Raw genomic sequence first — 26533 nt, 5'->3', positions numbered from 1 at the left:
TATGCAATTAGCATGTTTATTATTCTATTTATTTAATCTTCTTTCTCAAAATGATTTTTTGAAGCAAAATCTTGCATGAAACAAATGAGTTTCTCAACATCTTCAATAGTAACTGCATTATAAAGTGAAGCACGGAAACCACCAATCGACCTGCACAAAATAGAAAAGAAAAAAAAACATGATTTTTTTTCAAGTGAAGATGATTACAATTGAGCATGAAAGTGGAACTTGCAGAAAAAAAAACATTTTTTATCCCCCTACAAGGTTTTTGAATCTAAGAGATGAATGTGTTTAGGGCCCAAGTTAGTAAAAATAAATCATTTGAATTAAATCCCTTTTCAATAACATCTTGCATGTGCATTTCTTCAGTTGAAATTAAAAATCTGAAAACAGTAGAATTTTGAGAGAAAGTTATTTAATTTCTCATCCAGATTTCTTTCTACAAAATATTGCTACAGAATCCTGACATATTTTATTATAACTCTAAAACATATATAGCTGTAGTTATTACTGTGTAGCCTAGATTTGAATATATTAAACTTCTATGTTCATTTGATCTATATTTCTCTCTTATCTTTTCATCCTTACTATGGGTGAACTTTTAATTAATTAAAATTTCATGTATAAGCATATATTCAAACATACATACATGCACACACACTCTTACCTATGGCCAGATAAACCAACTAGGTTTCTTTCCGCCGCTTCTTTGAGGAATTTCTTCTCCATTTCACTCCTCCTATTGTCAGAGCCAAATTTGAAGATGATGTTTGTGCGACTGCGAACACTTTTGTCAACAGGACATCTTTAAAGTAATAAATGACAAAATTAATTTTAAATTTTTACAATGGTAAATTTTTCCAATATTTTTCATTACATTTCATATAGGTGTGAAGAGAATGCTTTAAACTGGAATGAGGAAATAGAATGTTGTAATTGTCGTATTTCTTTTTTTTTTTTACCTTAGAGCATTAGATGTTTCTGTGTTATGAGTGTGAAAGCATTTCTAAGGATATTGGTTTTATAGTATCTCTTAGAAATTTCCGTTCTTCTTATTTTATATAATGCTAAGGTGGCCAACTGGCAACACTGTTAGCATGTCAGACAAAATGCATAGAGACATTTTTTCTGGTTCTGTACATTCTGAGTTCCGATTTCACCAAGGTCAACTTTGTCTTTCGTTCTTTCAGGATCAATAAAAATAAGTACCAGGCAAGTACTGGTGTCAATGTATTCAACTTACCCATTCCGCTCAAAATTACTGGCCTTATGCCAAAATCAGAAAGATAATGTGTGATCTATTTTTCTGGGTAATGTAAAATAAAAAATGAAGAATTACTTAGAGAATGGTAAACTGTGCACATGAGCATTTGTGTATATTTGCATGAATTTGTGCATGTGTATTTAATCATGTGCGTGCATATGTAAGTATAATTTTATTGTTTATTTATATGTGTATGTGGACAAGACAATGAGGAGACTCGAATGTGTGTAGGTGTTTTAATACATGAAATTAATTTTGCCTATAAAAATAAGGTAAGACCAAATGGGAGATTGTTGGACAAAGTGAAATGAGAGAGAGAGAGATAAGCATATGTGTGAATAGAGACAGATAGACAGGTAGGCAAACATAGAAATTCTTATGGATAACTTACACATAAAATCCATTTGATTCATCAATTACTTTGTATAGCGCTTCAGATTTAATTTTACATCTCTGATACGTAACTGCCAAGCCACCTTCTTCCTTCAGGTTTTTCAATACTGCTCCCAAAACATAGATACTGTATAATTCGCATAAGAAAAAAAAACAAGACATTGAAACATTTCACTCTAAACAGTGACTCTTTGCAATAGGCAAACATTTCAATAAAAAGGGTATCTCATAGGTTGCAGAGCAGTTTTTAAAAAAATCAAATTTTTGTTTTTTTCTAATTGTGTTTCTACAGAAACATATTGACATTTTAAAAAGCTTCTAAGCAATGTACGGTCTCACCTGTTGCTGCTGCAGCATCGACATTCTCGTCATCATCATCAACAACAACGTCCACCTTCCATGCGGGCATGGGTTGGACAGTTTGACAGGAGCCAGCCAGGTAGAAGACTACACCAGGCTTCTGTGTCTGTTTTGGCATGGTTTTTGTGGCTGGTTGCCCTTCTTAACACTAACCACACTGCAGAGTGGACTGAGTGCTTTTTACGTGGCACCAGCACAGGCAAGGTCAGTTTTGAAATTTCTTTTTTTACAGCTGGATGCCCAGTGTGGACTGGGTGCTTTTTATGTGGCACCAGTACCAGCAGGGTCACCAAAATAACATGCGACACAAGGAATTTTTGAGAAAGGAGGGGTCTTTGGAGGAGATGATCTTGTATAAGATGATGAAAGGTTAGAGAGTAACAGACAGAGAGGCAGAAACAGGTGTCTTGCTAGAGAGGAGGTATATGGTTACCCAGCTAGAGAGTGAGTGGTAGGAAGGAAGAGAGTGAGAGTTAACAAGAAAAAGTACAGAAACAGGTGCTGTTATAAAAGAGATATTTGGTTACCTAGCCAGAATGAAGAGCAAGGAAAGGAGAGAGAGTGATCAAGAATGAGGGCAGAGAAACAGGTGTGCTGCTATAGAGGAGATACAAGGTTACCCAGCAAATGAAGTACAGAGAGATAATTCAAATTCTAAGTAGTTTTGTGTCTATCTTCCAGATTATTATGGTATTCTTAATCAACCTGAAAATATCATTGGAGCGAGTAATTTTATAGTCAGCTTACTATTGATAATCACTCAATTGTGATATAAGAATGGAACTTAAGTTGTTTTGCCCTGAAGGAGCAAAGCTATGATCAAAACCCTTCCAGCTGTGACCAAACCTGTTTTTTCTCCAGGTAGTGTGTATCCAGCATGACAGTATTCAATGTGTCTTTACTCTTTTAAGACAGTAGGTATGAGTTAAGAGAAATTTGGTTGCTATTTCTAGCAAGTTGAATTACCAAGTAGAGGTGCCCTTGTTGATTTAAGGGTAGAACTTATTTTTCAGTCAAGTAAACAAAGACAGATTAATGCACCTTGTGCTACAGGTATATCGTAGTTGAGAAGGCACTAAGCTTACAATCTCAAATAGATAATAGGTCAGTATGTTAACCACAGACAGTACATTCTTAATGTTTTTTAGTTGATGCCCATTCTCCTAAAGCTAAGCAACTCACTTCTCTTTCATCTGTCATCCTGTAAACAACACAAAATGCACAGTAACAGTGTTAGAGTTAAAATATACATTATACAGAGTCCACCGTAAAAATGTATACAACACTTGAGGAAAGGAAAATTCTTGTATAAATATTTAACTTGTATAAGTGCCTCTATAAATATAGATACCCCTTTCAATGTTTTATCAGATTGTGATGACACTGAATTAAAATTTCTGTACAGATTTTTCCTTTCCTGAAGTGTGTATACATATTTTTGGCAGGCTCTGTATATTGCATAAGGTCATAAGAATATATAAACTGGAGTTGTTGCTTAGCTCTAGGTGAATCCCAACCAAGCAGACATATGGCCAAAAGTGTTTCAGCTCTCATAATCCCATCATTGTGTACATCAGGAACTAGATTGTTTAATGTGACATTTCTGAAGACAAAAGGGTGAGAGATTTGGTTGCTATTCTCCACAGGTTGAGTGACCACATAGAGGTGTCTTTACTGGTTGTTCACACATTCATTTTTATTGTTTAGCTTGAAGTTAGCTTTGATCAAGCAAACTGATGATAAAAGGCATTCCAGCTGTGACCATCTTGTTTTTTTCACAGTGTGCAGGGAACCTAGGATCACATAATCCAATGTACTCTTTTCCCAGACAGTGAGTGTGATTTGAAGAAGATTTGGCTGATATTTCTGGCAGGTCAAACGACCACACAAAGGCTCCCTCAATAACTTGTTTGATGCCAGTACCGCCTTGACTGACTTCCGTGCCGGTGGCACATAAAAAGCACCGACTGATCATGGCTGTTGCCAGCCTCCACTGGCCCCTGTGCAGGTGGCACGTAAAAAGCACCCACTACACTCACAGAGTGGTTGGTGTTAGGAAGGGCATCAAGCTGTAGAAACACTGCCAGATCAGACTGGAGCTTGGTGCAGCCTCCTGGCTTCCCAGACCCCAGTCAAACTGTCCGACCCATGCTAGCATGGAAAACGGACGTTAAACGATGATGATGATGATACTGGTTTATTCTACAATAACTGCAAACTAATGATGTCGTTAATATTTAAATTTAAACATGAACAATCTAATACAAACGATATTCATTTATACTCTAGGCACAAGGCCCTCTAATACAAATGATAATACAAAGAGTTAAGTTTATCATAGAAAATCAACATTAACACTTTCTTTAACCTTTCAGCATTCAAAGCAGCCATATCTGGCCTAAAATATTTTACCAGTTGTATGTTCAAACCACCCAGATCCAACCTCTTAAACATACCCTACAATGCTGTTCTAAAAATAAGCAAAAATATCATGAAAATCGCAAAGCTAAGAGATAATGCATGGTTAATTCAAAACAATGTGAATAAATATAAATTACATTTGAGAGAATAATCTGAAAGCTAAAGGGTTAACTCATTGAAATTATATGGTAAAACAAATTATTTGATAAAACAACCAATAACAAAGTAAATAAGAAATACCTAAAAACTGGAGGAGTATTCAAGCAGGAGTTGTTGTTAACCATTGCCTTGTACTCAATGACAGCTGGACATAATGGTGAAGCTACATTGGTTAGGTCATCACGTACAATGACCAGTGTGACACCAGCACAACCGAGGTTTTTCTGGGCTCCAGCATATATTACACCAAACTGAAAGGAAGAGTAAGAAAAGTGTTCATGTATATATTCTTTCATTCTTTTACTCGTTTCAGTCATTTGATTGTGGCCATGCTAGAGCACCACATTAAAGAGCTTTTTAGTCGAAGAAATAAACCCCAGGACTTATCCTTTGTAAACCTAGTACCTAGTGGTCTCTTTTATGCGGACGTAAACACACCAACATTGGTTGTCAAGCAGTGATGGGGAGACAAACACGTACACAAAGACAGATATATACATACATATAAAATACAAAATACAGTTATATCTTGAGATAGCTAGTAATAACGATACTCAAAATATAATACAGACTGGAGTTGTAGTGCTCCAAATGAGCTATATTGCACTTCTTAATTTGAGCAGAGGCAATGCGAGCAGGAACTAAAGGAACATTACTAAGATCCACACACAAAGATCAAATACATACAAATATTCATTTATATCTACAGAATGGATATAAAATCTGAGATATATAAATATAATAATATATATAAATAGATAAAAATCAAATATATATAAATATATAAGAATCAGTGTTACATACAAAACAGTGAATTTATGCTTAAAGTTATAAAACATTGGTAAATTAAAAATTTGGGATAATAAAACATAAAAAGGACACATTAAAATGACATTAAAATTCTAGAAATAAAATACAGAAAAACTACAAAAATTACAAAATTTTTCATCTATGGGCCATTTTGGAGACATGCCAATTAAAATGATACATTTCATACTTTTGAAACTGACACTCCCCTCATCAGGATGTTTTTACACACAATACATGGAAACAAATGTACAATTACATACCAGCCATCTGCGAAAATATTAAGACCTTATATATATATATATAAAACTGAGAATGTGTGTGTGTCTCTGTCTGTCTGACCGTCTGTGTGTGTGCATCACTAAAACTCAAGAACTACAGATTTCATTCAAATTTTACACATGCCTTACTTAGGGTCCATGCAGTGTCATGGGCCAAAAACATTTTCAACTTCTTGCCTAATGCGAGTCTGGAGCAATCTCTTATCTTTTACACTGTGTCTATATTACATGTCAAAAATGAAACAATAACATTGCTATCAATACTTTCACTATCATATGGTTTCAATTTCAATTACCGTATTTGACGGCATATTAGACGCACCCTCATTTCAGCAGGTCAAATTCAGGAAAAAAAGTTTTAAGTGTATTTAAGCATATATTGTTGAAAGCAGTCTAGCAGCACATTACAAAAGCAAAAAACATTGCTGTATAAAAGCAAGCATACAAATTACAATAGTAATCATCTTTTTAACCAGAAAACTCTTCATCATCTTCTACACCAGAAAAGTCTTCATCATCTTCAAAACAAGGAACATCTTCATCACTACTGCTGAAATCACTGTCTTCAAATAATGCATCATCTTCTGTGCCATCAAGGGAATTGCTAATGCCACACTTCTTAAAAGCCTTCACAATGATTTCAGGCCTAACATCACCCCAAGATTTCTTCACCCACTCACACACTTCAGCAATGGTGGGCCGCTTCATTCTTCCTGTGGGTGTGAGGGCATGATGTGGCTCTGCCATCCACTTGTTCCAATGTTCACGCATGTTCTGCTTAAATGGCTTATTCACAGACACATCTAAAAGCTGCAATTGGCTCGTCAGTCCACCAGGAATGACAGCTAACTGCGTTTTCAATTCTCCCACCCTTTTTTTAATGGCTTCAGTTCTATGTGCTCTAAACTGATCCCAAACCAGAAGAGAAGGTTTTCTTAATAGTCCACCAGGACGCCTTGACCATATATTTTGTAACCACAGTTTCATTCCATTTTCGTCCATCCAGCCTTTTTCGTGAACATGAACTAGTACACCTCTTGGAATTTTATCCTTAGGCTGAGTTTTTCTCTTAAATATCAAAAGAGGTGGCAGTTTTATGCCATCAGCACAACAGGCCAGAGCTACTGTATAGTGGGTCTTTTCGTGGCCAGTGGTTTTTATCGAAATCGTTTTAGACCCTTTGACACTCACAGTCCTGTTCGATGGTACATCAAATGTGAGTGGAACTTCGTCCATATTCCCTATTTGGCCCAGTTCAAAACAAGTTTTCTTTCTTGCATTTATAACAAATCTATGAAAATCTAATATTTTTTCTTCATAATCAGCAGGCATTTTTTGTGCAATGGATGTTTTTGTACGCATTGATAAACCCTTTCGTTTCATAAACCTGTAACAGCAACCTTCTGTTCCTGCAAAGTTCTGTATCCCTCGTTGTTCTGCTACTCTCATGGCCTCATGAATTATCATTTTGGTAGATACACTTCTCCCTGAGTTTCTCTCATCAAGCACCCACGTTTTTATATCATCCTCAAGTTCTGGCCAATGTGGGGCTGGGCAACGATGGTTATGTTTACCTTTCTGTGCTATCATCAGCTGCTCTTCTTGCTTTCGCCAGACACATATCATTTTTCTGTAGGTGGTGGCCCAAAAACCCTTGCTGCTGCTCTATTTCCATACTCCTTGGCATAATCTACCACTCGTAGTTTGTAGATTTTGTAGCTTGATCTTTTTGCTGCCATAGCCGTGAGGGTGCTTGTACTGTTGTAGTGTGTTTTGTTATGATCATAAACTTTGTTGTACCAAGATATCCAACCTACCTCCGTATATACACGAACTTGCAACGATCATGTGCATTCCGTAGTTTTACTCCTCACCGTCAGATGGCATCGAGTTAGGGTTCCGATCAGCTGATATTAGTAAACGTGTGTCATGGGTTGCAGCCTAACAATTTACGGTAGATTGCTTTGATTTTTATGATAATTCGTATTTTAAAGTAATAATACTGGTAATAATAATAATACTAGCAATAAAATAATGATGCATGAGTACGAAAAATATCATTAAGGCGTTAGCGTAGGTAGAAATACTTATCGTAAGCTAGGTTAGTGAGCGTCTGGGAGAAGATTAGCCTATGGGAGGGTCTTGACTTCGCTTATTAGACGCAGGGCGATTTTTTGAGCCAAATTTTTTGGAAAAAAGTGCATCCTATATGCCGTCAAATACGGTACTTTCATTATGCATCTATATATATATTAGTTTCATTTCTATGATTTTCAATATGTATTTATATACGTGTTTGTATATGTATGTACGTGTGTGTGTGTGTGTATATATATATATATAGTCGTGTTAACAAAGAGATGTGGGTTTGAGTCCCATGCATATAGGAAAGCCTTCTTTTTTTCTGTCGAGGGCATATATGCCCCGTTATTAGGCTATTTTCCTTAGCTATTGCACGGTGATCGCCATAAGCTCTAAGCTTATATAAAATATCATTATTATTATTTACAGCGCCGTATAACAATACCAATCACATCGAAGGCATATGTATATATACATATATAGGTGTGTAGAAAGAAGATTGTTGTATATTTGTGTGTGTGTGTGTGTGTCTGTACCCCAATCATTGCTAGATAACCAATGTTGCTGTGTTTACGTTCCCATGACTTAGCAGTTCAGCAAAGAATAAATCATGTGGTCGATTTTTTTGACCAAATTGGTGCTCCAGCATGGCCACAGTCACATGACTGAAACAAGTAAAACAATAAAAAAAAACTATGCCCTTTTAATCCCAAGCATACTCTTCTAGTATATATAGATATATGATGGGCTTCTTTCAGTTTCCATCTACCAAATCCATTCACAAGGCTTTGGCTGACCCGAGTCTGTAGTAGGAGACATTTGCCCAAGGTGCCATGCAGTGGGACTGAACTTGGGATCATGTGCATGGAAAGCAAGCTTCTTACCACACAGTTATGCCTGTGCCTGTATATATTTATTAAATAGTGCTTGCATCAGGTGAAGTACAATAGCAAGTATTGAATACTCAGAGATCTGAATGAAAGTTTTCCTTTGCCTGTGTCATTTAATACATTTAGCCCTTTATTTCCAGTGATATTAGGGTCTACTTCATTTGTTGTTACACAGTGGCTTGTCAATGTATATAATATTGCTCGAAATGAGGAGTAGATGGACAGCTGACAACTGATGAAGGATCGCTTTTTTATGTTACTTGTCCTCTTTTCCATTTGTTTCTCTCGTTGTTTGCATACCAAAGTTTTTTCTTCGTGTTTCATGTTGTTTATGTTTTGTAACGTCCTGTACCCATATATATATATATATATATATATATATATATATATATATATATATATATATACATATATATATATATACATATATATATATATACATATATATATATATACATATATATATATATACATATATATATATACATATATATATATATATACATATATATATATATATACATATATATATATATACATATATATATATATACATATATATATATATACATATATATATATATACATATATATATATATATACATATATATATATATACATATATATATATATACATATATATATATACATATATATATATACATATATATATATACATATATATATATATACATATATATATATACATATATATATATACATATATATATATACATATATATATATATACATATATATATATATACATATATATATATACATATATATATATACATATATATATACATATATATATATACATATATATATATATACATATATATATATACATATATATATATACATATATATATATACATATATATATATACATATATATATATATACATATATATATACATATATATATATACATATATATATATACATATATATACATAACCCATGCTAGCATGGAAAGCGGACGTTAAATGATGATGATGATGATATATATACATATATATATATACATATATACATATACATATATACATATATATATATATATATATATATATATATATATATATATATATACATACATATAGAAACCACGACATATTAACAGATAATAGCAGGTGTTTTAGGATGTTTACTCTGGCTAAGAGGAAGCAGGTATTATGTCAGCAATAAAGTAAAGTAACTAAGAAGTAAAGACAAATGAATTATAAAAGCATTGAGATTTACCTTGGAAATGTCCACAGGTCTTGACATAATATTTGAGGACATATCACACACTATTGGGACACCATTGGTATCTGGAACTTCCTTAAATTCAACCCCTATGACAAAAAAGAAAATTTTTCAAAATTTGTAGTAAGTTTCACCATCAGCAACAGCACCATGATCATGACCACCACCACCAATATCACTATGCTGTTGTCTTCTTCTTCTTCCAATCAGGACTCACGCCATTAGCCACAAAGAATAATCTCTAATTCGAGCCTACTCTTAGCTACTAAGAATGCGTTTGGTAACTTGAAGATCCACCCACCACACATCATAGACTGGCGGCTGCACGGGTGCAAAAGCTATGTTGCTATCCTCATTCCGTAAATGGTGGTTTTTAATGGGTGGTGAGCAGAACCATCCTGGGGTACAGAGGATTTGCAATCTAGACTAGGGTCTGAAAGTTTCACCACACCATAGTGGGTTTCACCATGGTTCCTCTGCTTTGTGGCAGAAGTAGGAAGAAAGAGTGAGAGAAAGTTGTGGTGAAAGAGTACAGCAGGGTTCACCCCTCCCCCCGTCGAAGCCTCATGGAGCTTAGGTGTTTTTGCTCAATAAACACACACAATGCCCAGTCTGGGAATCGAAACCACATTCTTATGACCACAAGTCTGCTGCCCTAACCACTGGGCCATTGCGCCTCCACTGCTGTTGCTGTAGATGCCCCAACTAGAAATTCAGCATTGCAATTTGAGTTGGAATGGTAGAAAAATTTTAACTTGAACTGACTTGAGATTTGAAAGCTCTGGGGAAAACTTGGGCAAGAGGAATTCTGCCTCAGATTTGTTTGATAGAGTAGCAAATTGCATTCTCTTCACAATATGTTTCCAGTGGTTGCTGCATGTTTGTTGAGCGAAGCGGTCTTCGTCCCAGTGGGAGAAGTCCGCAACATGGTCCTTTGCTATTTGTAAGACCCGTAGAAGAGAAAGCAGGTCAGCCCCCGACACCATCAACGGATGGATGAATGCGCATCCAGGCTCAGCGGTTGCGTAGGAAGTCGGGGACAAGAAACAGGAAGAAAGAGTGAGAGAAAGTTGTGGCGAAAGAGTACAGCAGGGGTCACCACCACCCCCAGCCGGAGCCTCGTGGAGCTTTAGGTGTTTTCGCTCAATAAACACACACAACGTCCGGTCTGGGAATCAAAACCGCAATCCTCTGACCGCGAGTCCGCTGCCCTAACCATTGGACCATTGTGCCTCCACAGTGGTTGCTGCTCTATTAGCTGCTGTTACTGTAACAACAATAACAGCAGCAGCAGCCACCACACTTAAAATTTTTTCACTAAACTCATTGCTCTCACCTTGTTGATAACATCTCTACATGGCTTTCTGCACTCTCACATATCATTTATCTATACATAATCTTTCTAGTGACCACCACTCTTATAGAGTGGCACCCTGTCAAAAATTTTCTTTAGGTCCATAAACTTTCTTTAGGTCCATAAACTTTGCTAAGAACTCCTGTAGTTGTTTCACAAGGAAGAAGGTATTAGTGGTAGCCTGCTCTGGCACATACCCTATCTCACCTATTCTTATTTCCTTTCAAATTAGTGAAATCGTAGCTTTTTTTTTACTTATTTTTATAATTTTGGTCAACAATTTGGTAGCCCTGTAGTTGCTTCTTTCTAGAATATCTTTACTTTTGTAGCAACTGATAATAATACTGAAATGGAAATTACCCTTTCTGTACTCCCTGATTGACTATGCAAGTGACTAACATGTGTCCTGCCTTGCTGGATATTTCCAGAATCTAACACTCATGAACCAATTGTTTTCTTTGCTTCATATCCTTAAAGATAATATATCGATATATATATATATATATATGGATCCATCCAATCCACACTGTAAAGTGGTTGGCATTTGGAAGGGCATCCAGCTGTAAAAATCATGCCAAAACTGACCTTGTCTGTGCTGGTATCATGTAAAAAGTACTCAGTCCACTCTGAAGAGTGGTTGCTGTCAGGAAGGGCAACCAGCTGTAAAACCCTACCAAAACAGACACAGTAACCTGGAATAATCATCTACTTGGCCAGCTCCTGTCAATCGTCCTATTCATGCATGCATGGAAGATGGGTGTTAAATAGTGATGATGATGATGTATGAATGTTGCCGGACCCCTGGACTGGAGACACGTAAAAAGCACTATCCAAATCGTGGCCGATGCCAGTGCCGCCTCGACTGGCTTCCGTGCCGGTGGCACGTAAATTGCACCAACGCGACCGTGGCCGATACCAGCCTCGCCTGGCTCCAGTGCAGGTGGCACGTAAAAAGCACCCTCTACACTCGCGGAGTGGTTGGCGTTAGGAAGGGCATCCAGCTGTAGAAACATTGCCAGATAAGACCGGAGCCTGGTGCAGCCTTCTGGCTTCCCAGATCCCTGGTCGAACCGTCCAACCCATGCTAGCATGGAGAACGGACGTTAAACGATGATGATGATGACACACGTGCATGTGTGTAGGTATAATGTACAAGTGTGTATCAACTATATATAACTGTAAAGCAGTGGATCCCTAAACTGGTAATAGGCTTCCACACAGTTTCTGGCTATTGAACCCCACTCACTATGTATTGGTCAAGGATATGATAGAAGACAATTGGCCAAGTTGACATTCTGTGGAATTGAACTCAGAACTAATCAGTTGTCAAGTGAACTCCTTAAGCACTCATCCATGTCTTCACATAATCAGTGATGCAATCATATTTAACGCTTTTGTTATCAACCTGGCTGAAACCGGTTCTGGATCTGAGTAGAAATGTTTTGTTTTCATAAGTTCTGAATTAAAATCTCTCACCAAACCTTAGTCACAATTTGTTTCTAACACTAGCTTAATGATAACTAAGTTATTTTATTAAATTCTTTGTTATATTTAAAGTAATTGAAAGAAACACAGAGCATCTCAAAAGAAATATGATAATGAAAGGGTTAATGATTCAATGTTTTGGTTCTACTATATTGGCCCTAGGATAAATATAATTCAATTCTGTTGCTAAACTTACCATCAATAGTTTCATTGTCACAATAATAAACATAAGAAGCATCTTCATTTAGGTTCCAAGACTCTGAAGAAGGTATGGCTGGAGAAAGTAAAAAGAAAAAGAAACAACATAAGTCTTTTTTTTATTAATTTTCCTTTTATAATTAAAAATAAAACGGACTGTGTATATGTTTATGTATTTGCGCATGCCTCTGCATGTTAGTCTCTTTTTCATTGGTCACATCTTTGGGCATAATTTATCACAGGGTATTATTAAAACACTAATATCTTTTCCTTTAAATGAGAGAAAAAAAAATCTCAAGTGAAATGAGGGCTGTGTAAGTTAGATGACTCTAAACATCAAATTAAGGCTTTGTACACACACACTCATACATAACTGAAAATATCCTAGAGGAATATATATGGTTCAAAAGTACAATAATTATAATTTTACTGATTTCAAATTTCATGGTGCCACACACACACACAAAATGGAATGTACTAAAAAATACTAATTTTCAAACTGAGGATATTTATTAAATTAAAATAAAATTCAAGAAAATAAAGCAGATTTAAAGTTGTAGCTTTAACTCAAACACTCTGTCAACAACATTGATTGAGTTGTGCTATTAGACCCTCAGGGCTGAAAAAATTTTAGCAGTATCTGCACCAAGCAGTGTTTAGGCATAAGTGAGCTTTAGATAAGTTAAAATATGTTTGTGATATATTTTAACTTCTGGCCTCCATGCCGGTGGCACGTAAAAAGCACCATCCGATCGTGGCCGTTGCCAGCCTCGCCTGGCCCCCATGCCGGTGGCACGTAAAAAGCACCATCCGACCGTGGCTGTTTGCCAGCCCCGTCTGGCACCTGTGCTGGTAGCACGTAAAAAGCACCCACTACACTCACGGAGTGGTTGGCGTTAGGAAGGGCATCCAGTCGTAGAAACATTGCCAGATCAGACTGGGCCTGGTGCAGCCTTCTGGTTTCCCAGACCAGAGTTGAACCGTCCAACCCATGCTAGCATGGAAAGCGGACGCTAAATGATGATGATGAAGGTAAATTTACTACAGTTACCATGGAGAAAAAATTTTCTCTTATAATTCCCAGATCATTAGTGTAGCTGGAGGAAGTGGGGGTACGGTCCAACCAGGGTGGAACTTTTGGGTCTGCTGTAGGCAATATCTGTTTTTTGTGGCGTCCAGTGGGGAAAATGGAAGACCACTCTGGGCGGCACATCCCCTAGTTGTGCTAGTGTCCCAGATGCAATATTTCTAGCTTTTTAGCCATTCTCAATGGGAAATACTGAAGAGAAGTAATATGGGCAGATTTAAAGCAGTAGCTTTACCCGTGCCGGTGACACGTAAAAGCACCAACCGATCGTGGCCATTTGCCAGCCTCCCCTGGCCCCTGTGCTGGTGGCACGTAAAAAGCACCCACTACACTCACAGAGTGGTTGGTGTTAGGAAGGGAATCCAGCTGTAGAAACACTGCCAGATCAGACTGGAGCCTGGTGCAGCCTCCTGGCTTCCCAGACCCCGGTCGAACTGTCCAACCCATGCTAGCATGGAAAATGGACATTAAACGATGATGATGATGACTGTCAACAACATTAATTGCTGAATTTCTTCTGACCTGGCAGACTAATAGCACAACTCAGTCACATCTAGTAGAATTAGAACCTGAAACTGCATGACTGTAAACGGAACTTCTTGACCACACGACTATGCATACTCAAAGCAAGTCAGAAAACTTACAGCAATAACTCTCCATTTTAGGTAAAACCTTGTGAACTGTTCCAAATTTTGAAGCTTCTTTTGCAGCCTTTTCTGACCATTTACCAGTAACAAAGTAATCAGCACACTTGTTAGGTTTCAGCTGCATCAGATTTAATGCAATTCCTGCAGTTTGTCCTGTACCACCCGCTGACAGAAACAAAACATGATAATTCTCTGGAATATTCCTACAAGAAAAATTCAGCAATTTATTTATTTATTAATTTTTTAACAAATTTGAAATGAAGACAAGTTATTCTTACTATTCTTACAGAATAAAAAGGAATTTTGTTACAAGATGTACAGTATATGCGCAGGAGTGGCTGTGTGGTAAGTAGATTGCTTACCAACCACATGGTTCTGGGTTCAGTCCCATTGCATGGCACCTTTAGCAAGTGCCTTCTGCTATAGCCTCGGGCCAACCAAAGCCTTATGAGTGAATTTGGTAGACGGAAAACTGAAAGAAGCCTGTCGTGTATATGTATATATATATATATGTGTTTGTGTGTCTGTGTTTGTCCCACCAACATCGCTTGACAACTGATGCTGGTGTATTTATGTCCCCGTAACTTAGTGGTTCGGCAAAACAGACTGACAGAATAAGTACTAGGCATACAAAGAATAAGTCCTGAGGTTGATTTGCTCAACTAAAGGTGGTGCTCCAGCATGACCACAGTCAAATGACTGAAACAAGTATAGAGAGTGAGTATAAAAAATGGAAATAGTAGAAAATGGTACAGATATCAGGAGAACCCAGAAGTTATAATCAGCATTAATAAGAAACTGTGGGGATGAGGTGAACAGGGAGAAAAGGGTCAGTGACATCAAAGCCTGATGGACCCAACCCGAAGAGGTGTGAGGGAGTTCATGTCAGCAGAAGTAGAACCACTGTGGCCCTCTTTGCTTCGGGGCATTTGTGGGAGACAGATGTGTGAGCTAGAGAAGGAATTTACTAATAAGTTCTGGCAGTAGGTTAGGTGGGTAGGGCACTTTTTGAATGTAATCCAGTTGGATAGTCAATGCTGCAAGGGAACCTGAGAGATAGGTGAATCACACTTTGTTCATACTACAGAAACAAAAGGAAGTCTACCTGCACCTTCTTGGGGGCCATCACAATTGAATCTCTTGAATGTTCTGAATTGGAGTCAGTTAAAAATAGGTAATTTTTTTGTTTTTGTTTTTTTTTCTTTTGTGGCGATCTTAAAACACTGGAGTATAAAGACATTAACTAAAAGAAGGTAGGATTATTTTGTTATCTTTTACTTATTTCATTCATTGAACTGTGGCCTTGTGAATGGATTCGGGAGCTAGAAACTGCAAAAAGGCCTGTCAAATGTGAGTGTGTTTGTGTGTGCTTCTCTTAAAATTGCTCAGCCACAGGCAGTGATGTTGCTGTCACATTTCCCCCGACAACTGGTTACCTGATAGCTTTATGTCTCCAAAGACATATGGAATAAGATATCCTTTACTTGAAAAACAGGTGAAGGTTAGTGGCAGAAAGGATATCCAATTGTAAAACAATGCTTCAGTATATTCTTCTAACTCATGCTAGCATGGAGAAACAGGCAGAAAAATGAATGTCTGAATTTATTTGACTGCCCCGAATTCAAAAGTTGTCAACTGCATTAGATTGTATCTCTAAAAAATAGTTATACCCTTTTAGACATGATAGTGAAACTGTATAAAAGAAGAAATGATTTTTAAAATGAATTCACTTGAAATTAATAAAGAGAACATTAATCAACTTACAAAAGATCTCTTACGTCATCCTTGATTTTCTGAAGGATTTGACGGAATTCTTCACTTCGGTGGCTTAATTCTGAGACATATCAACATAATGGGAACAATTAATGCAGAGCAAAAGGCACAATGAAACAAACATTATAAAGTAAGGATTAAAACACAGTCATAATCGTAACATAGAATTAAATCTTACTTGTAGGATGGCAATTTGATGCAAAAATGAAGTAAATAAATATCTTTTACTTGTCCTTGTCATTGCACTGCAGTCATGCTTGAGCACTACCTTGAAGGGTTTAGTTGAACAAACTGACCCCAGGGCTTATTTTTTTTAAGACTGGTACTTATCTAATTAGTCTCCTTTGCTGAACTGCATTGAAACCATGTGATTTCAGGTACAGTCCCACGGCATGGTACCTTGGACAAGTGTCTTCTACTATAGAACCCAGACTGACCACTGCCTTGTGAGCGGATTTTGTAGACAGAAACTAAGTGAAAGCCAGGAATATATATATATATATGTGGAGGCATGTGGCTTAGTGGTTAGGGTGTCAGCATCAGGATCATAAGATTGTGGTTTCGATTCCTGGACCGGATAACACATTGTGTTCTTGACCAAAACACTTCATTTCACGTTGCTCCAGTCCACTCAGCTGGCAAAAATGAGTAACGGTGTGATGGACTGATGTCCCGTCCAGCTGGGGAACACATACACCATTGAAAACCAGGAAACCGGGCCCATGAGCCTGGCTAGGCTTTAAAAGGGTGCGTTTATTTTTTATTATATATATATATATATCATCATCATCGTTTAACGTCCGTTCTCCATGCTAGCATGGGTTGGACGGTTCGACCGGGGATCTGGGAAGCCAGAAGGCTGCACCAGGCTCCAGTCTTATCTGGCAATGTTTCTACAGCTGGATGCCCTTCCTAACACCATATACTATGGTGCAGGTGTGGCTGTGTGGTAAGTTTGCTTCCCAACCACATGGTTCTGGGTTCATTCCCACTGCATGGCACCTTGGGCAAGTGTCTTCTACTATAGCCTCGGGTCGACCAAACCCTTGAGAGTGGATTTGGTAGACGGAAACTGAAAGAATACCATTATGTGTGTGTGTGTGTGCGCGCATGTGTCTGTGTTTGTCTCGCACCACCGCTTGACGACCTGATAGCCACTGTTGGTGTGTTTGTCCCCATAACTTTGTGGTTTGGCAAAGAAGCCAATAGAATAAATACCAGAATGAGTACTGGGGTCAAGTCATTTGAGTAAAAAAAAAAAAATTCAAGGTGCTGCTGCCCCAGTATGGCCACCATCTAATGATTGAAACAAGTAAAAGAAATAAAAGAGATGTATGTGTGTCTTTGTTTGTGTGTGTGTGTACGTTGTCTTCATGTTTGCATCTACACTTCCTCCTAATGCTTGACGAGTGCTGGTTTGTTTACATCCCTATAACTTAGCACTTCAGCAAAATGACTGATAAATCAATTTGTTTTGACTAAACCCTTGAAAGTGGTGCCCCAGCATGGCCTTGGTTCAGTGACTGAAACAAGTAAAGGATAAAAAGAGGCGCAGGAGTGGCTGTGTGGTAAGTAGCTTGCTAACCAACCACATGGTTCAGGGTTCAGTCCCACTGCGTGGCATCTTGGGCAAGTGTCTTCTGCTATAGCCCCGGGCCGACCAATGCCTTGTGAGTGGATTTGGTAGACGGAAACTGAAAGAAGCCTGTCGTATATATGTGTGTGTGTGTATGTGTTTGTGTTTGTCCCCCTAGTATTGCTTGACAACCGATGCTGGTGTGTTTACGTCCCCGTCACTTAGCGGTTCGGCAAAAGAGACCGATAGAATAAGTACTGGGCTTACAATGAATAAGTCCCGGAGTCGATTTGCTCGACTAAAGGCGTTGCTCCAGCATGGCTGCAGTCAAATGACTAAAACAAGTAAAAGAGAGTAAAAAAAAAGAGTAAATGAGTAAAAAGAACTGAAACTTACCCAATATACCAATTCCAGTTTGTCCGTAATTAAGCAGATCATTTTGAAGCTCAGTCAAAACCTTCAAGATAAATAACATCATATTACACATGTTATTGCCAACAGAGAGCCATTATAAGGTTTCTCAAACTGCTAAAAATAGTAGTCAAATCTCCCCCAAATCACACCATCACGGTCTTAGAATAGGACACATTGCATGTAATCCTGAGTTCCCTGCATGTAGGAAAAATAAGTGATGGTCACAGTTGGAATGCCTTTCATAGTAGATATATTTAATCAGGCTTAACCTGGGACTAAGCAACAACGACAACAAGGCTAGCCACTGGATTTGGTCAAAAAGAGACGATGAGCGATGGCTAGAAGAATATTGAGCTTTATTTGATAACCAGTTGATCTAGCAAACAGGGCCGCATATCAGTGAGGGGGTCATGTGCGCATTGATATCGTTGAGAGGTAGGCCCTAAAATGGCGTGCATTCTCTCCTGATGACTCCATACACTTGCTGGCTTCCGGTATGCGGAGTTTTTGACTGGTAGCATTTGCATGTGCAAGTTGTTTGCAAGACATCTAACCTGCAGATCATCTTGGATTGAGCAAATTTATGTTCAAATGTGTTTCCACTGCGACTATCCAGTCTTATTCTGGCATAGTGCATCTAGGACGCCATTCTCTAGTGGTCCTGTTTTTTGTAATACATTAGATTGTGATTTGGTTGAGATTTGGCTGCTATTCATAGCGGATTAAATGTCAGCTTAGAGGTTCTATTATTGGCTCTTCGAGGGGAGGGTTTAGTTAATTGGCTTCATGAGGGTATCATCATCATCTTTGTTTAATGATCACTCTTCCATTCATGCATAAGGAGAGAGAGAGACAGACAGGGGAAAATGGTGAAGATGTGTCAGGAATGAAGAGGTACAGAGAATTAGATAAGGTGGGTGAGTAGGTAGGTTTTGTGAAAATGCAAAAGGAGAGTGGAAGATGGGAATGAAATACAGTGAATGGACATGGGTGGAGACAGTGGTCTGTGTTTTATAGAATTGAGAAGGGCTAATCCACTACAAAATGCTTGAAAACAACCACGTGGTCCAATGCAAAGCTTTATTTTCAGCAATTGCTCAAGCTCAACAAGGTAATCCAGCAGAAATGGCATGCTTCTTCAGCATGACAGCACTTACCTACACATCACTAATTTGACCAAAAATGCTATTCAAGAGTTCTGTACAAGGGGGTGCTGGCTTTGAGTAAAAGAAAATACAGGAGGATCAGTTAATTATGATTTTATTCAACATATTCTCCTCTCAGCTTCACACATTTATTGCAGTGGTCCTTCAGTTTTTCTAAGCCCTGTAAGAGAACTTGGAAGGTTGGGCCTCCAACCAAGCCTTTCATGATACCCTTAAAACCAGGAACTTTTCAGCACCCTTCATATTCTCCTCCTATAGCACCTTCAGATTATCCTCTTTATCAGTTGCTCTCCAAAAGTCTATGAGGCCCTTCATTCAATAACAACACGTTGAGTCTACCATCAAGGCATTGACAAATTTGTGGAATATTGGTAAGAAGTTGTGAACAATGAAGGAAAATATATTGACTGATTTGCCAAAGAAAAATAAAGATTAACATAATTGGAATAAAATAAATAAATTTATCTGAAAATCCAGTATTATTACTTCAGTACAATATCTATTAGAAGAATGAGTTTGCATTGAGTTAAGCCATATATAGATGCATCCATAGATACAAGGGAGGTTTGGTCATTTTGTGGGATGAAGTGAGTAGTTGTAGTTGATAGCCATTGAGGCAGTTTTTGTGTGCCCTTGATACTTTCTCCATACAGTTGCATGAAATCTCACCAATAAAAGGTGAAATTTTTTAGATTCTTCAGTCAGTAGCCTGTTATAAGATCTGGGTTTGGGCATTTATGGTTTAACATTTTCTGTAGAACTGTTTCCAGTATTTTACCATCTATTTCATATTACTTTTGCTGGTCATGTCTGCAATAGTCCTGCTCCAATTATTTTAGCCATACAGCTTGTTTGTTCAATTGATCATCTGTTTTCCATACAGGTCTCCAGTAGCCCTTAACATGATCTTTTGTAGGGGTGTCTTTTACAAAGACTGAGCCTTTTGCATTAAAGCTGTGATAAACTGACTTGGGATCTCTTGAGCGTTTGTAGCTTTTGTGCTGTAGCTGTGCGTTGTTGTTTCAGCTGGTGCAGTTTGGAATTTAGGTTTGTGAATCCTGTATCACCAAATCACCTCTCTAGTTTTTTTCTGAGGTCTTCTTGACGTCATATGAAGTTGTTCTCAGTGTTACATTTCACAACTACAATTATCTGGTGAAATACTTTTACGCAGGAATAAAATTTTATTTTTTAAGTTATGTGCCCATGCTGGTTCAGGCTTTCTACTTGAATTTTGATTGCATGGCTGCAGTTCTTCGTGATACACCAGTAATATTATAGCTGAGATACATATCAAAAGGTCAATGGTTTTGTAGGTTGTTTTTTTATACCTCCTGACTCTGTGTGTGTATGTGTGCACATGCATCCATGTACATGTGTGTACTACTTGTGCATTTCAAAAACACAATAGAATAAACAAAATACATATAAAATGTGTGGAATGTGAAGCTATTCAAAAGAATGAAATAGTGCAAGAATGATTGATGAGAAAGTTACTATCAATGTTATTAATTCACTTTCATGAGAGTAGTGTCAAGTGAAATCTAATACTTAAAAAATACAATAAAATTTTGCGTTTACAATAAATTATTTTTGCTTAACTCTTTAGCATCAGATTACTCAGTGAAATGTAATGCTTATTTATTCACAATGCAAATGACCTTAAGATCTGTAATACTAACTTCAGGAAACCTGCAGGCCACCTGTTCAGCTACAAGCCCGGTGGGCACACTAATCAGTTTGACTACATTCTCGCCAGGAAATGAGAAAGATGGCTGCTTATAAATGCCCAAACTTTCCCAGGTGAAGAATGCACCCCACAACATAGGTTAGTTGTTAGCGACTTCATTAAAAGCATCCTTCAATCATTGGGTGATATGTTGTGCTTGTGAAGGCCTGTCAAACTGAGTAAAGTAGTTGTAGCTGATGCCAGTGCTATCTGACTGGCACCTGTGCTGGTGGCATGTAACAAACACTGTTCGAGCATTGCACTTCATGGAGGCAATGACAAGTGACCTAGACCTTTGGCAATATACCATGCTTGTGTCAGGTCAATGGCACCCGTGCCGGTGGCACGTAAAATGTTCCCACTACTCTCTTGGAGTGGTTGGCATTAGGAAGGGCATCCAGCTGTAGAAACCATGCCAAATCATACTGAAACCTGGTGCAGCCTCCTGGCTCACTAGTTTTCAGTCAAACCATCCAACACATGCCAGCATAGAATGCGGACATTAAATGATGATGATGAATGGTTTGAATTAATTGTACACTATCTTGTGGCTCAGGGAATTCAATGATGTGATTGTTTATTTTTAGAATGACATTGTTTGTTAGGTGCAAGAGGCCAGATCTGTCCAATATGAATGTAAAACAGGTAGAATACTTTGGTTGGGTATGGCTGGTTTAAATGCTAAAGGGTTAATAAATATAATTCACTAATATTCCAAGAACCTCAAAGGTGCACAATTGATAGTCATGCCCTTCACCTCCATAAGGTGCTGCTGCATTGATAATATTCCATTTGAATTTCAAATTGACTTTAAAATCTACAGGTGCTCAGTTAATGATGTCAAATGCACTATTTTAGAATTACAAAATTAAATTTAATTATACATATACATGCATATATACACACACATATATACATATATATATAAGAGAATGAATGGGAGAAAGAGAGTTTGCCGAATGTCGACCCACCAGAGGGACCAGCTATCCAAATTGACAGTACCTTGGTAGTTAAAGCAATCAAGAGTATGAAGGCAGGGAAAGCCCCCGGCCCATCACGAATCATTGCAGAGATGCTCAACATATATGGCAGTGTTGGCTATAGCCTAGTCACCCGTATAGTTAACCAGGTGATACATGAAGGAGTCATACCCAATGACTGGTGTAGCAGTATAATAGTCAACTGCTACAGAGGTATCAAGTTGCTGGATTAAGTAATGAAGGTCACAGAGAGGGTCATAGCCCAACTAATCAGAGAGAGAGTTAGTTTAGATGAGATGCAGTTTGGGTTCGTGCCAGGGAAAAGTACCACTGATGCTATATTCCTGGTAAGACAACTGCAGGAGAAATACCTAGCCAAAGATAAACCTCTGTACCTGGCTTTCGTTGACATGGAGAAAGCCTTTGACAGGGTCCCCTGATCCCTTATCTGGTGGTCAATGAAGAAACTAGGGATATATGAATGGTTAGTGAGAGCTGTGCGAGCCATGTACAGGGACGCTGTTTGTAAGGTGAGGGTTGGCAATGAGTACAGTGAAGAATTCCGGGTAGAGGTTGGGGTCCACCAAGGTTCAGTCCTCAGCCCCCTCCTATATATCATAGTCCTCCAGGCAATAACGGAGGAATTCAAGACAGGATGCCCCTGGGAGCTCCTCTATGCAGATGACCTTGATCTAATTGCTGAGTCACTATCAGAACTGGAGGAGAAGTTTCAGGTGTGGAAGCAAGGATTAGAATCGAAGGGCCCTAGAGTCAACCTAGCTAAAACCAAAGTCCTAATAAGTAGGAAGGTAGACAAATTACAAACGCCTTCAGGTAGATGGCCCTGCTCGATCTGTAGAAAAGGCGTAGATAGAAACTCTATAAGATGCACCAAGTGTAAGCTATGGACACATAAGAGGTGCAGCAATGTCAAAGGAAGGCTAACTAGGAAGATAGTTTTTGTATGTGGCAGATGCTCAGGAGCAATAAACACTGAAAATGCACAAAGACCAATTTCCGCCACATTCCAGGGAGAAAAACTAAAAATAGTTGATAGCTTCCGTTACCTAGGTGACCAAGTCAGTTGCAGGGGGTGGGTGTGCTGAAAGTGTAACTGCTAGAGTAAGAATAGCCTGGGCAAAGTTCAGAGAGCTCTTACCTCTGCTGGTGACAAAAGGCCTCTTGCTCAGAGTAAAAGGCAGACTGTATGACACATATGTACGAACAGCCATGCTACATGGCAGTGAAACATGGGCCGTGACTGCTGAGGATATGCGTAAGCTCGCAAGAAATGAAGCCAGTATGCTCCGATGGATGTGTAATGTCAGTGTTCATACTCGACAGAGTGTAAGTACCTTGAGAGAAAAGTTGGACCTAAGAAGCATCAGTTGTGGTGTGCAAGAGAGACATTTGCGCTGGTATGGTCATGTGGCGAGAATGGATGAAGATAGTTGTGTGAAAAAGTGCCACACCCTAGCGGTTGAGGGAACCTGTGGAAGAGGTAGACCCAGAAGAACCTGGGACAAGGTGGTGAAGCATGACCTTCGAACTTTAGGTCTCACTGAGACCTTTGGAAGTATGCTGTGCGTGAGAAGACCCGGCAGGACAAGTGAGACCATAACCTGTGGCCTCTACCTGGGATGCAGCCAGTCCACTTATGCATACCTTTCCTTCTTGGGACACAAAACTCTACTTGTGAAGGCCTGTTTAGGCAAGTGAAAATCAAATTCGAAATCGATCAACATCAATGGAAATTGTAGCTGTGATACCAGTGCCGGTGGCACGTAAGAGAGCCATCCGAACATGGCCGTAGCCAGCGCCGCACCAACTGGCCTCCATGCCGGTGGCACGTAAGAAGCACCAGCCGATCATGGCCGTTGCCAGCCTCATCTGGCACCTGTGCCGGTGGCACGTAAAAAGCACCCACTACACTCACGAAGTGGTTGGCGTTAGGAAGAGCATCCAGCTGTAGAAACACTGCCAGATCAGACTGGGCCTGGTGCAGCCTTCTGGCTTCCCAGACCCCAGTTGAACCGTCTAACCCATGCTAGCATGGAGAGCAGACGTTAAATGATGATGATGCATATATATATACATATATATACATACATACAAAGTTAATTCAAACATGAAAACACAACAACGCGAGGACGTGGAACAAATATAGTATTATTGGATGCTCAGGAAGGAAGGGAAGAAGGAGGGTTTAACGTTTCGAGCAGAGCTCTTCGTCAGAAACATAGGAAAAGGAAAGATCCAGTGAGGGAAGACAGAGGAAAAAAAATCGCCAACGATACACACGCAGTCACATATATACATACATATATATACACATGTATATATACACACATATATATAGACATATATATATATATATACTCACACATATATATATATAGAGAGAGAGACATATATACGTACATATGTATATACGTACATATATATATATATACATACATATATATATATACATATATATACATACATATATATACATACATATATATACATACATATATATATGCATATATATATATACATACATATATATACATACATATATATATACATACATATATATATACATACATATATATACATACACATATATACATACACATATATACATACATATATATATACATACATATATATACATACATATATATACACACATGTATGTATATATATGTATGTGTGTATGTATATATTGTATGCATGTATATATATATTGTATGCATGTATATATATATATGTATGCATGTATATATATGTATGCATGTATATATGTACGTATATATATGTATGTGTATATATATATATATAAAGATATGCACTTACGCACAAACACATATATATACATACATATATATGTGTGTGTGTGCGTATGTATATATATATATATATGTATATATATATATAAAGATATGCCTACACGCACGCACATATAGATACACATATACTACACACACACACACATGCCTGCGCATCTCAACACACCTGAAGTTGTTATTTGTGCATGAGTGTTAAACATTAATTTAAAATCTCCGTTTGTCTCCAACACGCTAAGATTACAAAAAGAAGAAAAAAAAAAGAAGAAATGTCAGTACCCACCTTAAGTGAAATCATAGAAGGGCCAGCTCCAAAATTTATCTTTCTTGCATTAGACATTATAAGGATAAAGATAAGAAAGACCGATGGCAAAAGAAAAAAAAGTGATAGATATATGCAAATATGCAAGTACGACGTTGAAACACAGAAGTTTTTTCGGAACAGAAATTGTACACAAGATTGAAAATGCAACGTGGTTTAAATTAAAACTCTAAAAAGTTTTGTTTGCAAAATCACGTGGGTTTTAGCAGTCGAGTCTATTGGGCGAGGATAGCAGCTGTCTGGGTCTCTAATACTAGAGGAGTAAGAGTCGTAGGAGCTGAGAGCGACTGCTTAAATTATGTGCTTTGCTCTCGCTCAAAAGTTTTACGGTTAGTTTAACTTGTCATAGTAACTTGTTCTTCAAATGAATAGAACCTTTTACTTTTTGTTATTCATTATTCATTTTCCCACTTGGTATAAAGAAAATATTTATTTTCCCACTTGTTGGATTAGTTTTGTTTCTTTTGATTCAATAGCGATATATATATATATGTATATACATATATATATATAGAGAGAGAGAGAGCGATAGCTAGCTAGATAGATATGTATGTACGTATGTATGTGTGCGCGCGTGTGTGCATGTATGTGTCTGTGTTAATGCATACATATGCATTTCGTGTAATAGATTGACCTAGCTTCAACATAACTTCCTTGCGTTTGAGTAGGAGACGTCTACCTCATAAAATATTCGATAGCAGTTGCTTTAAATACCGTGGCTGCTGTCCAATGACTGTAAGAAGGAAAGGGTAAAAAAAAAAAAGAAACCCACTCATAGGCGCAAACACACACATGTATATTCCTACTTTTTTGCTTGTTACAGGCATTGGATGCAGTTATATTTGTTTTAGACTCTAATACTTATTCTTTCACCTTCTTCCAACCAAACCGCTTTCTTATGAGCATGCAAATAACAAAACTTTTAGTCAGTGCCAAGAGACTAATGCACAGATATACTCACGCTCACACACACGTGCGTATGAATGTCTAGTTTAAAAACATACAAAGAATAAACATTGACTAAAGGACTCAATGCGGATCTTTTCGGTTTGAACGGCA

The 26533-nt window shown here is 37.9% G+C and overlaps 1 protein-coding gene across 1 annotated transcript; it reads right to left on the bottom strand.

The window, feature by feature from the left end:
- Positions 1–25808, bottom strand: LOC115219760 (phosphoserine aminotransferase). Its single transcript, XM_029790003.2, has 10 exons — positions 25436–25808; positions 18429–18489; positions 16448–16517; positions 14681–14886; positions 12948–13025; positions 9907–10001; positions 4679–4848; positions 1656–1784; positions 668–805; positions 1–150 (listed from the first exon to the last, which is right to left on the bottom strand). The coding sequence occupies exons 1-10, from the start codon at positions 25490–25492 to the stop codon at positions 33–35; spliced, it is 1122 nt and encodes a 373-aa protein (XP_029645863.1). The 5' UTR covers positions 25493–25808; the 3' UTR covers positions 1–32.
- Positions 25809–26533: the final 725 nt, after the last annotated feature.

This window comes from Octopus sinensis, linkage group LG15 (genome assembly GCF_006345805.1).
Source record: "Octopus sinensis linkage group LG15, ASM634580v1, whole genome shotgun sequence".
Lineage (NCBI taxonomy): Eukaryota > Metazoa > Mollusca > Cephalopoda > Octopoda > Octopodidae > Octopus > Octopus sinensis.
Note: the sequence above shows the minus strand (reverse complement) of the source record. Positions and strands in the feature narration are given on the sequence as shown.